At 40.9% G+C, this 13,608-nt stretch overlaps 1 protein-coding gene across 1 annotated transcript in view; it reads right to left on the bottom strand.

The window, feature by feature from the left end:
• Nucleotides 1–13,608, bottom strand: part of TACR1 (tachykinin receptor 1) — a 165,399-nt gene that overhangs the window by 63,750 nt on the left and 88,041 nt on the right. Inside the window, exon 2 of the mRNA XM_061156324.1 lies at nucleotides 3,904–4,098. Within this exon, the coding sequence (XP_061012307.1) occupies nucleotides 3,904–4,098 (195 nt within the window). The remainder of the gene's footprint in view (nucleotides 1–3,903; nucleotides 4,099–13,608) is intronic.

Consider the following 13,608-nt stretch of genomic DNA (forward strand, 5'->3'; position numbering starts at 1 on the left):
TTATTAACATTGTCACATCCCTCCAGGCTCAATAATTTGTTTTAAAATCCTTAGACCAATTGGAAAAATTCCAAATCACTGCAACACAGGAGTCAGCAAGGCAAAAGGCAAGTACACATGAGAGTGCAGTGGGCCCACCGACCCCTCGGCTCATCCAGAGATGAGCACCTATGATCGTCACTCCCGGGCAAAGCCCACACCTTAGAAGAAATTTCTTATGGAGGGAATTTTGGGGTTATCCCCATGGAAGCAGTTTCTTGAGAGTTTGTAAAAGCAAGAGCCTTTAAATAGCATTCAATTTTAAGTTAAATAAAAATGAAACATACATTCCATAGGACTTTCTTTGTGTTCCAGTGGCTAAGACTGCTATGATCCCAACGCAGGGGGCCCAGGTTCAATCCCTGGTCAGGGAACTAGATCCCACATGCTGCAACTAAGAGTTTGCCTGCTGCAACTAAAGATCTTGCATACTGCAACTAAAGATTTATGCTGCCAAATAAATAAATATTTTAAAAAATGAAACATACATTCCAGAAAAAGTGCATAAACCAAACTTCCTGGTATTATGAGTAATTTTAAAGCAAACGCTCATGCTACTACCTGTCGCTGAACTGAAGAAATATGCCATTTCCTCAGAAGCACTTCTATGTGTCTCTTCTTGATCATATTCCTTTCCTTCCCTTGAGAGATAATCATAGTCTTCACTTTCATGGTGACTACTTCTTTGCTTGAAGTTGTAGTATTACTACCTATTTATGGAATTAATAGTTTCTTCTTTTCTAAATACCACAAAATGTTTTCCAATGTGGCTTTATGCTTCTAGCAGTCTACAATAGGTTCTTCACCAAAAGTTCTAAACGCTTAGCTTAGTCAGACTTCTGAACATTTGTGTCTAATGAGTAGGCAGGAAGGTTTCATTATGGTTTTAACTTGCATTTCACTGGTGACAATTGAAGTTTTGTGCCTCCTTATAAATTAGTTGGTCATTTAGATATCTCTTTTTGTGAGGCACATGTTCAACACTTTTGCCCATTCTTTTATAGGGTTATCTTTCTTTAAAAGTGCCTAATTTAATCCATGTATTAAAAAGAGTCTAAATGATAAATGATCAGGGTTAGAGGTTAACCATGCAGCCAGAAGGCAAATGTAGCAAACCAAGATTTTCACAAAATCTTTTAGTATAATTATCTGACAGAAGTTATTCATCAGACAAGATGGGCCTAAACATTTGCCCACCACACTGTCTGCTGCCTGTCTGCCACCATCTGCCAATGACATGTACTCAGATCAGTGAGTGATGCTAACTGCAGTAGATAACATTCACTAGATTCTTTGCCACGTGCGAGGCACTAGCTAAGCACGTATCTTAATTACTTCTCTTAACACCTTTATATGGACTATACTATTAGTCTTAGAAGCTTGAATAACTTGACCATTATAACCCAATTTGAGAGTGATGTAGCTGGGAGTTGATCCCTCATTTAACTGGAGCCTATCCTCTTACCCTAATTATTACTTTGTCTCAGAGCAAAGTTTCCTTCAGGTTTCAAGTTTGGAATTATCATGTATTGTGGAAATTGCAATCATTAGTTTTAATAGAAGTGTAAAGAACATAACTATGTGCTTAGTTTAGAACTGGTAAAATTTAAGTTGCCTAAAAATATATCATAATGCATTATGGCAGATACTGACAAAAACAAAATAGGTTGGCATAAAGCTTACACTTATGTTTGTAAGACAATATGTGCATGGCAAATATGGACTCTTTCAACTTGTTACTGCATCTATAAACATTTTATACATCTTGAATAGATAAAATCAGATTCTCTTAATTTAGGCTCATATTTTAGTTTAAAATTATCAAATAACCAATAGCAGCAAACCTAACCATGAGTCCAATAGCAGTTACCCTAAATTCTTAAAAGGTCACTTGAAAGGGTGGTCTGAAACGTTGAGTCTCAGAGGGACTTTCTATTCATGAGTAAGCATAAAACAGCAAAGTGTTTAAAGGCAAAACACTAAACACTACTGTTTCTTGGATGAGATCATAGACATCTATAAGAAAAGAAACCTTTATTTCCAAGTTAAAATTTGAGTTTGTTAGAAGACAGAAGAACTGTGCTTATTTGAAACAAAAGTTGCAGGAAGGTGATCAGACTTTGAGAAGATCACAAGAGCTAAGAACTGAGGTCCAGTTCATGACGTTGATGGCAATTTCTGACGCAGTTTTTATAAAGAGCTTTGTTTCAGAGGGCCACCCCACCTTGGAGGGAACCGTCTGGCGTGAACATGTTCATGGGTCCCGAACAGCTTGTAAAGCTGTGTTCTTTCTCCTGCTGGGACTCTGCTCAGGCTGGTAGTTTCATTTGAAAGAAAAATGTTCACTGTCTCCTAGGCTGAGAGTTAATCCTCCCACTGCTTGATCAATTAAATCCCACTGCCTGTGTCTGGAAGGCAAAGTCTGAGCTTTATATATTGCTTTCTGGTAAGCCACGTTTCAGTGTCCCATGGAACAGGAACAGTGTTCCATGGAACAGCAGTATACCTCTGTGTGCAACAGGCTTTTGGACCCTCAATATAGGAGGCCAACAGGAGCAGTGTTTCATTTTACCATTCAAGAAGTTCAAAGGTCTATAATGATTATACTACCTAATGAATTTGTTTCAATAAAAATATCTTGCATATGGCACTGAATAGCTTACAAAGTGAGAATATATTATCTTGTTTGCTGTTCAAAATGATTGTTTACTGGAAGTAGCACTTTATTATGTTCCATTTAACAACCAGGGGAGACTGTGATCTTGCCCAGGGTCACGCAGCTAGTAACTGGCAATCTTGTAATTAAACCCAGATCTTCTGGATCCTAACCAGTGGTCTCTTACAATTCCCTTAATAAACCCAAGATTGGAAAATTATAGAGGTCTTTCAATAGAAATCACATTATCAATGTGCTTTGAGTCCAGAAAACTGGTGTAATATAAATGTCATATTGCTGCTCACTCGGAACAAAACAAAGAAAAGGCCATTTTAATGTTGCCTCTAAGACAAGAACTCTTGGAAAAATATGCCAGAATAGCTTCAAAAAACCCTAAATGTGACCAGTCAAGTCCCTGGAAGAGAAGTAGGTCTGCCTGTTTGGGATTTTTGTAACTCATATGGTCTCAATGTGCTAGCCTTGCCTTCCATGCATTTCACTTGCATAGGTATTTTTCCAGCTGAAAAATCCTGAAAGGTAGGTGTTTTGGTTTAGTTTTCCCCAGAGACAGATCTTGAGACAAATATTCAAGTGCAAATGACTTATGTAGAAGGAGAAACAAAAGTAGGGAGTGGATATCAAAGGCTGTGTCACTGAGCCAGCTATCACCAGGGTGACTGGAGCTTAATTGTAAGAGGAAACCCTGAACACAGTAAACACACACCCCACAGAGGCATCCCACCTGAAGGGTGAGGGAGCTGGCGTGTTCATCTGCCAACTCCTATCAGTCATGTTTTGAGAACTGCTGGGAGTAAGGGTTGGTGTTAATTCCCTCACTCTCTGGCATGCTGTGCAAGAGGGCAAAGTGGCGTTCTCTAGGTGAAGAAGAGATTTCAAGGCAAACAAATGCAGACATTGGCAGGGCAAAGTAATTGGTTTTTTAGCATTCATTTGGTTCATTGGCAGGAGGAAAATGGAAGTGCACCCCAATGACCCAGGTCTTATATTTTAAAACTTTTCATTCAAAGTCCAGAGCAGTATTTGAGACATAGTTGTTCCCTCATAACTATGGACATACCATCCTGAAATCAGAGTGGTTGTGAGCAATACTTACAGATACAAATTAAATCCTAATCAACAAAAGACCATGGAAAGAAAGAAGGGAACAAGAGAGGGCAAAGAAGGCACTGGGAGTCATCTCTACTCACACTTTCTCATAAATCTTGTTGGGATGCTCTGGCCATTCGATCATGCACACCACTCTGTTGGGCATGGTCTCCGTGGTTGAATAGTAGCCCTGGGGGAAGGCCAGGAGGAGAGCCAGGATCCAGATGACACAGATGACCACCTTGGTGGCTGTGGCTGACAATCTGGGCTGGAGGGGGTGGATGATGGCCATGTACCTGGAATGGAGAAGAAAAGACAAAATTCCAATTTGGTCACCAAGATCTGCATTAGTGATTATGCATTGTTCCTGCCCAGTGAAGAATTCCTTAGAAACCCTTTGAGTCCTGGTGATTTTTACGACTATTCTAACCTTAAGCTTTGTGATTTTTATGACATGGGTGCAAAAACCTGTAAGAAAAATCAGCCAGATATTTTAACATTTTAGAACCCATCTGGCAATATCCAAGGAGGGAAATTTTCATCCTTGTAACTCTAATGCTAGGCACGTGATGCCCCAGTATAGGTTGGTGGTTTACAGTAAAATCAGAAAAATAAGAACAATTTGTGAATTTATTCAACATAAAGTCTATCTTTTATCTTTTTTAGATTAAGGAATAATCGTGATAGAAATAGTAGTTTTTAAAGTCCTGGTATAACAATTTAAAAGGCTAGCAATCCTGTACAGGTCCATACAATTTGAAGGCAAGTGAATGTGTATGAATGAGAAAGCAGTGTCCTAAAGCCAACAAAAAGCAATAGTTCCTGGAGAAAACTTCACCACTTCAGTGTGTGGTTAGAAAAACGTATGCTTCATGAGAAGAAAGAGACTCTCCACCTTCTGAGACAGACACACTTTAGCATATTAAAGGCTAGGGTGGATGAAACCTGTTGCAGGAAGAGTGAAGGAAAATGAAGGATGACTTCAGGCCTGGAGCCATTTCTCCATCTCTTGCTTGGGATTGAGCGTTGAATGGTGTTATCTGAAAGAGTGCCCAGGTCCAGGTTTGTGTGTTGCTTTTCAAATTCAGCAGAGATTTTAGAAATAACAAATATTCCAATCAGCATTTGATATCAGTTATAATCATATCAATTCTGCCTACTGCATTCAGAAAGTCAAATACCTTTTAAAAGAATAGGTTTAGCCCAGTCCCCTAACACTACTACCCTGAGCTATTGAGGTGTATGGTAGGCAGGAACCAAGCAGCTTGGGGTGGAACATAGCCCATGTCCCTTCTGGGGTGCTGCTCCCTTCCTGGAAGTCAGGAAGCTTGTTCTTGAGGGGGTGCTGGACTCAAAGTGGCCACTGTCGAGTACTCCTACCTTACTGGCCTAGATACAGAGTCCTCACAGGGGGAAGAGGAGGCATGCCTCACATCCTTTCCCATCCCTTTGTTACTATTTTGTACTCTTAATACCCTCCAATAACTACTGTCTACACTGAAAAACAACTTCCTTTCTTGCAAATTTCATGGATCCATCCCTTTGAATTATGTCTTATACTGCTTTTGGGATTTAAGTATCCAAGAAAATCTCAGAATCATGTATTTAATTCTCTGACATGCAGGTGTTTCTGACTTCCATGGGACTGAAAAGTCAATGGAGACAGAAATGAGCAGACAAATAGAATAGCTGCCAGCTGGCTCCCTGTAATTCTCTTTCACAGTGTTTGGAATCTAGAATCTCTAGGCTGATCCAATTCCTTCTTTCCCCAAATCTCCACCTCTGATAACCACAAATCTTATCATTTTTTTCTCTGAGTTTGCTTTTGTTTGTTTTGAAGTATAATTGACCTACAACACTATGTTCATTCTTGGTATACAATGCTGTGATTGGATATTTCTGTGCACTTTAAAATGATAACCTTAAGAAATCTGGTTACAATGAGTCACATACAAATATATTGCATAATTATTGACTCCCCATGTCTCTACTCTTGTTTAAATATCACAGTCATTGTGCTCCTGCTTTGCCAAACACAAAGTGTCAGCATGACCCTGAAAACTTTGTCACCTATTTGGGAAATAAAACTATGCCTTAACAAAAAGACACGAAGGGGAGGTAGTCTTGAAGTCAGGAGAGGGTTGAGTCAGAAAGAGACTTGCAAAAGATACTGTGGTGGAGGTGAGTAATAATCTATAAATCTCTGGGGATGTTTCCTTGGGTGAGTTGGTGGCTATAAAATCTGTCACTCAGCTGCCAACTACAGAGCATCAAAAGGGCAAAAACAACTCTCAACATGCAGTGAATCAAACATTGTCTGGCTACTTCCAAGGGAGGTTCAGCGTACTGCAGAACTGATAACTTCCATACTTGCGGTGGTATTCTAAAAAGAATCTCGAGAAGTCTTGAATTCTCTCTTGGTTCTGCCTCTTTTTTGCTGCCTGACAGCAATAAAGTCTTGGTTTCCTCTTAGGTCATGGAATGGTTGTGGCAACCCTGGAATCAGAGCCAACAGAGGTGGATTTGTGCAATTACTGTTGTCTCCTTTCAAATTTGGCCAATGGCTGAACCTGCATGGTCATGGCTAGTGTCTTTTTGAGTGTTTACATTATCGTTGTAGAATTGTTTACTGAAGCATTTCCCAGAGGAAAGATCTTTCCTCTCTGAAGCTGGACCTGCAGCCATGAAGATGCCTGTCTCAGCTTCAGCATCTCCCAGGCTCCTGCTTTCACTGTGGCTGTGCATTCTCAGACTTCACAGGAGCTTAGGGAGAATGCATAAGGGAGAACGTAGTAATTACATTGTCCCTTTCGGATGTTATCTCAAATACAAAGTTTTAATTTACTTTTAACTCAGAACAAATGTTAAAACATAAGTGAATGTAATCTAATACTCATTCTCATGCCCAAACTGGTGATATACCACTCAGAATGTAATGTGACTGGGGCTTAGCGGGGATTGCATCAGCATATTGGTGCTGTAGCTCCAAATAGGTGGCAGAAAGCCATATTTTATTTTTATTGCAAAAACTGCAATTTGGAAGCCCATTTCGGTTAACTCTGCCATTTCTTGAGTGTAGGAGATATTTCAGTGACAGATGAAAGTATTGTACATAGAAAGCCAGAGGAAAAAAAGATTAACTTTTAAAGTCAAACGCATATATTTTCATTTGTACGAAATAGAGCTATTTATAAATCTCTCTCCTCTCCTTTCTTTTTTCCTTTATTCTTTCTCTTTCAATTCTCACTTCTGGGGCTAATGTGACAAACACACTTCTTTCTTAATTATCTCAAGTCTAGTACCACTTGGATGACTTGTCTGCAGATGGTTGCACATTTTCTTTCTAGCAGTCCATTTGTAGTTGGATTCTATTAACATATACTTATATATTTATTTGTAACCACCCTGAATAATTCTTGCTTATTCAGTTGTAAGTTATCACAGAGTAAGTGCTGCAAGCCCCAGGAAATTACATTCAATAAATATTTATTGACTGCATTGTGCTCATGAGACTACAAGGCAGTCAATGAAATGTCTTTCCAGTTTATGCATTAATCATCAGGCTGTCAGAGACTGTCCAGAGGCTGTGTGGGAGGTGGGTTGTGTTCTCCACTTCAGGTTGTTTCGGTCCCATGAGGGCCATCGGCTCTGATTTGAATTGTATGTGGCCTCTCAGATGAAAACTTGAGGTTCTATCTTCCTTTTGCATGATTTTGCTTATAAAAAGAATTCTCCGTCTAACCCCTTAAATCTGGCAAAATATAAGTTTGCATATCTTAAAAATCACAGAGTGAAACAACCTTATTATTAGAAAGGATTCTTCTAACAAGCTGCAGTATCATCATAACTGTCTCCTATGCTAGCCCTTAGTCATTTGGCAAAGAGAAGGTTTTTCCTTTGCTCAGAGATCTGTCTTACCAGGTCCTTCTTCTACACTATCCCCTCCAATTTTGGTCCTTGCCCTCCTTATTCCCATGCACTTCTTCCTGTGATGGTCCAAGTTTGTTTTTAAGGGACTGCATCTCCCTGGGTTCAAATGACCAGAACGAGTGACAGCTGAGAGGAGCACGGCTACACCCTCTCTCTTTATCCTCCACAGATTTTCTGAGGATGGTAGTTGCATGCTAATATCTTTGGCTTTCTCAGTGCCTAGAATGTAGTAAACACTCAATGAACAGTTCATTGAATAAATGAATGTGTAAATTTCTTGACACATAGCAGGGACTCCATAAAGGTTGTTGAATAATAATACATGCAGCAGGAAAAGCACGTGCATATTATACCTTTGTTTCTCACAGTATGAACATGTGTGAGAATAACGTGTTTCTGTCATACAGACATTTGAGATCATCCTTACAGGAGTGACCCCACTGGATCCAGGTCTTTCAGAATCTCCTAGCTCTTAACATTTAACTCTTAAATTCTCAGTAAGTATTTGTCAAATAACTTTCTCATTGACCACTTTGTTGGAAACTGTACAAAACTCAGTCTTTCTACATGGTATCTTGCCTTAGCTCTTCCTCTGAACAAGAGGTCACTTGATCCTTTCTCCTACTCCCCTCCATTCCATTATAAGGAACACCATTCCATTGTAAGGAACATACGGTTTTCTACCCAAGGCCACTAATATTTTGTCAGTTTGGGTTTTTTCTAGGACATTTCTTTAAATACAAAATTCAGGGACCTCATTTAGCCAGATTACTTGACCAGAAACTTTGTCTGTTTAACTAAGACCAAGCTCAAAACCTATAAATGAAGAGGTTTTGAGCAACCAATAGAGATGACCAGAGTTCACACACCTACTAAAGCATTGTGGTAATGGCAGAGCCCCTCACATTCACCCTGCTATGCTATACATAACTCCAAATAGCCTGAGTTTTTTGCCTCCAAGCCCAAGTAGATTTGTAACACTGTTAGTGAACTCATTTCAAAAAGTAGTAAATGACAAGATTGCAGTGAACAAGACCACAAAATTTCAAGAGGCATGCAATGTGCATGCTTAATCATGTCCAGCTCTTGAGACCCCATGGACTGTAACCCGTCAGGCTCCTCTGCCCATGGGATTTTCCAGGCAAGAATACCGGAGTGGGTTGCCATTTCCTTCTCCAGGGGATCTTCCTGACTCATGAATCGAACCCAAGTCTCTGGCATTTCTTGCATTGGCAGGTGGATTCTTTACCACTGAGCTACCTGGGAAGCCTGGGAAGATTTCAAAGACAAGATGGAGTCAACAGCTTGTGACAATTTAGAGTGAACTGAAGGAGGAGACATCTTTTTTGGGTGTTAGTTCTAGAAGGTCTTGTAGGCCTTCATAGAACTGTTCAACTTCAGCTTCTTCAGCATTACTGGTCAGGGCATAGACTTGGATTACCTTGAAACTGAATGGTTTGCCTTGGAAACAAACAGAGATCATTCTGTCATTTTTGAGACTGCATCCAAGTACTGCATTTTGGACTCTTTTGCTGACTATGATGGCTACTCCATTTCTTCTAAGGGATTCCTGCCCACAGTAGTAGATATAATGGTCATCTGAGTTAAATTCACCCATTCCAGTCCATCTTAGTTCACTGATTCCTAGAATGTCAATGTTCACTCTTGTCATCTCCTGTTTGACCACTTCCAATTTGCCTTGATTCATGGACCTAACATTCCAGGTTCCTATGCAATATTGCTCTTTACAGCATCGGACCTTGCTTCTATCACCAGTCCCATCCACAACTGGTGGTGTTTTTGCTTTGGCTCCATCCCTTCATTCTTTCTGGAGTTATTTCTCCACTGATCTCCAATAGCATATTTGGCACCTACCAACCTGGGGAGTTCATCTTTCAGTGTCCTATCTTTTTGCCTTTTCCTACTGTTCATGGGGTTCTCAAGGCAAGAATACTGAAGCGGTTTGCCATTCCCTTCTCCAGTGGACCACATTCTGTCAGACCTCTCCACCATGACCTGTCATCTTGGGTGGCCCCACACGGCATGACTTAGTTTCATTGACTTAGAAGGTCAGTTTTCATTCCAATCCCAAAGAAAGGCAATCCCAAAGAATGCTTAAACTACCGCACAATTGCACTCATCTTACACGCTAGTAAAGTAATGCTTTAAATTCTCCAAGCCAGGCTTCAGCAATACGTGACCCATGAACTTCCAGATGTTCAAGCTGGTTTTAGGAAAGGCAGAGGAACCAGAGATCAAATTGCCAACATCTGTTGGATCATCGAAAAAGCAAGAGAGTTCCAGAAAAACATCTATTTCTGCTTTATTGACTATGCCAAAGCCTTCGACTGTGTGGATCACAATAAACTGTGGAAAACTCTAAAGAGATGGGAATACCAGACCACCTGACCTGCCTCTTGAGAAACCTGCGTGCAGATCAGGAAGCAACAGTTAGAACTGAACATGGAACAACAGACTGGTTCCAAATAGGAAAAAGAGTACATCAAGGCTGTATATTGTCACCCTGCTTATTTAACTTATATGCAGAGTACATCATGAGAAACGCTGGGCTGGAAGAAGCACAAGCTGGAATCAAGATTGCTGGGAGAAATATGAATAACTTGAGATCTGCAGATGACACCACCCTTATGGCAGAAAGTGAAGAAGAACTAAAGAGCCTCTTGATGAAAGTGAAAGAGGAGAGTGAAAAAGTTGGCTTAAAGCTTAACATTCAGAAAACTAAGATCATGGCATCTGGTCCCATCACTTCATGGCAAATAGATGGGGAAACAGTGGACACAGTGGCTGACTTTATTTTTCTGGGCTCCAAAATCACTGCAGATGGTGATTGCAGCCATGAAATTAAAAGATGCTTGTTCCTTGGAAGGAAAGTTATGACCAAGCTAGACAGCATATTAAAAAGCAGAGACATTGCTTTACCAACAAAGGTCTCTGTAGTCAAGGCTATGGTTTTTCCAGTGGTCAGATATGGATGTGAGAGTTGGACTATAAAGAAGGCTGAGCGCTGATGAATTGATGCTTTTGGACTGTGCTGTTGGAGAAGACTCTTGAGAGCCCCTTGGACTGCAAGGAGATCTAACCAGTCCATCCTAAAGGAGATCAGTCCTGGGTGTTCATTGGAACACCCAATACTTTGGCCACCTGATGAGAGGAGCTGACTCATTGGAAAAGACCCTGATGCTGGGAGAGATTGAGGGCAGGAGGATCAGGGGACGATAGAGGATGAGATGGTTGAATGGCATCACCGACTCAATGGACATGGGTTTGGGTAGACTCTGGGAGTTGGTGATGGACAGGGAGGCCTGGTGTGCTGCGGTTCATGGGGTTGCAAAGAGTCGTACATGACTGAGTGACTGAACTGAACTGAAGGAGGGGATGTGGCTCACTCTTGTCCAAACTTTCCTGTTCAGGTGTGATCAAAGAAGGACCAATGTAGTTCAAAGATGATTCAGATATAAAGTTTTCAACCAGGGCTACCATAAAAGTACACATGACTAAGGCCTGAAATAAACTATGAGTAAAATGCAGTTAATGTCTAAACCAAATATAATATCCTGAGTGTTTTGAGGAGCAGCTAAGATGACAGAGTAGGAAGACCCTGAGCTCAACTCCTCCCATGGGCACACAAAAATTAGAGACATTTGTCTGTGATAGTGGCATGATTTCCCATAACTAAATATATAAAGAAGCAGGAGACACTCTCTTCTCCTCCTGGTCACCTCTCTCTCCCTCCTCCCTCTTCTCTTCTCTATGTAACTCCATGAACCTCTCTGGGTGTTCCAGACTGTGGAGAGCACATAGGGAATTGATTACTGGCTAGATTGCTCTCTCCCCTTTTGACTCCCCCTCTTCTCCTCCTGGTCACCTCTATCTCCCTCCTCCCTCTTCTACATGTAACCCTGTGAACCTCTCTGGGTGTCCCTCACTGTGGATAAGTTTTTCAACATTAACTTAGATGTTTTATCATCTGTGCTGTGTGGATGGAGAAGTTTTGAGGCTAATGTAGGAATAAGACTGAAAGCCATAGGCAGGAGGCTTAAATCCAAAATTTGAGAACACCAGAGAACTCTTAATTCCAGAGAACATTAATAGACAAGAGCTCATCCACAAGCTGCCATACCTACACTGAAACCAAGCTCTACCTAAGAGCCAACAAGTTCCAGAGCAAGACATACCACGCTAATTCTCCAGCAATGCAAGAACACAGCCCTAAGCATTAAAATACAGGCTGCCCAAAGCCAAGCCAAACCCACAGACACCCAAAAACTCACTACTGGACACTTCATTGCAGTCCAGAGAGAAGAGACCCAGCTCCACCCACCAGAACACAGACGAAAGCTCCACTAGCCCGGAAACCTTGACAAGCCACTAGTCCAACCCCACCCACGGGGAGCAAGCTCCACAGTAAAGAGGAATCACAAACTTCCAGCCTACAGAAAGACCACCCCAAACACAGCAATCTAAACAAAATGAAAAGGCAGAGAAATATTCAGCATGTAAAGGAACATGATAAACGCCCACCAAACCAGACCAAAGAGGAGGAGAGAGGGAGTCTACCCGAAAAAGAATTAAGAATAATGAGAGAACATAGGCAAAACACTCTCTGACATAAATCACAGCAGGATCCGCTGTGACCCACCTCCCACAATACTGGAAATAAAAGCAAAAATAAACAAATGGGACCTAATTAAACCTAAAAGGTTTTGCACAGCAAAGGAAACTATGAGCAGGGTGGAAAGACAGCCTTCAGAATGGGAGAAAATAATAGCAAATGAAGCAACTGACAAAGAATGAATCTCAAAAATATACAAGCAACTCCTGCAGCTCAATTCCAGAAAAATAAAAGACCCAATCAAAAAATAGGCCAAAGAACTAAACAGACATTTCTCCAAAGAAGACATACAGATGGCTAACAAACACATGAAAAGATGCTCAACATCACTCATTATCAGAGAAATGTAAAGCAAAACCACAATGAGGTACCATTACACGCCAGTCAGAATGGCTGCTATCCAAAAGTCTACAAGCAATCAATGCTGGAGAGGGTGTGGAGAAAAGGGAACCCTCTTACACTGTTGGTGGGAATGCAAACTAGTATAGCCGCTATGGAGAACAGTGTGGAGATTCCTTAAAAATCTAGAAATAGAACTGCCATATGACCCAGCAATCCCACTTCTGGGCATACACACCGAGGAAACCAGAATTGAAAGAGACACATGTATTCCAATATTCATTGCAGCACTGTTTACAATAGCCAGGACATGGAAGCAACCTAGATGTCCATCAGCAGACGAATGAATAAGAAAGCTATGGTACATATACACCATGGAGTATTACTCAGCCATTAAAAAGAATACATTTGAATCAGTTCTACTGAGGTGGATGAAACTGGAGCCTATTATATAGAGTGAAGTAAGCCAGAAAGAAAAACACCAATACAGTATAACAATGCATATATATGGAATTTAGAAAGATGGCAATGATAACCCTGTATGTGAGACAGCAAAAGAGACACAGATGTATAGAACAGTCTTTTGGACTCTGTGGGAGAGGGCGAGGGTGGGATGATTTGGGAGAATGGCATTGAAACATGTAAATTATTGTATGTGAAATGAATCGCCAGTCCAGGTTCGATGCATGAGGCAGGGTGCTCGGGGCTGGTGCACTGGGATGACCCAGAGGGATGGGATGGGGAGGGAGGTGGGAGGGGGGTTCAGGGGAACACGTGTACACCCATGGAGGATTCGTGTCAATGTATGGCAAAACCAGTACAATATTGTAAAGTAATTAGCCTCCAATTAAAATAAATAAATTTAAAAAATTGTCTAATAGAGTAAGAAAAAATAAAGTCCCAT

Source organism: Dama dama, chromosome 11 (genome assembly GCF_033118175.1).
Source record: "Dama dama isolate Ldn47 chromosome 11, ASM3311817v1, whole genome shotgun sequence".
In the NCBI taxonomy this organism is placed as follows: domain Eukaryota; kingdom Metazoa; phylum Chordata; class Mammalia; order Artiodactyla; family Cervidae; genus Dama; species Dama dama.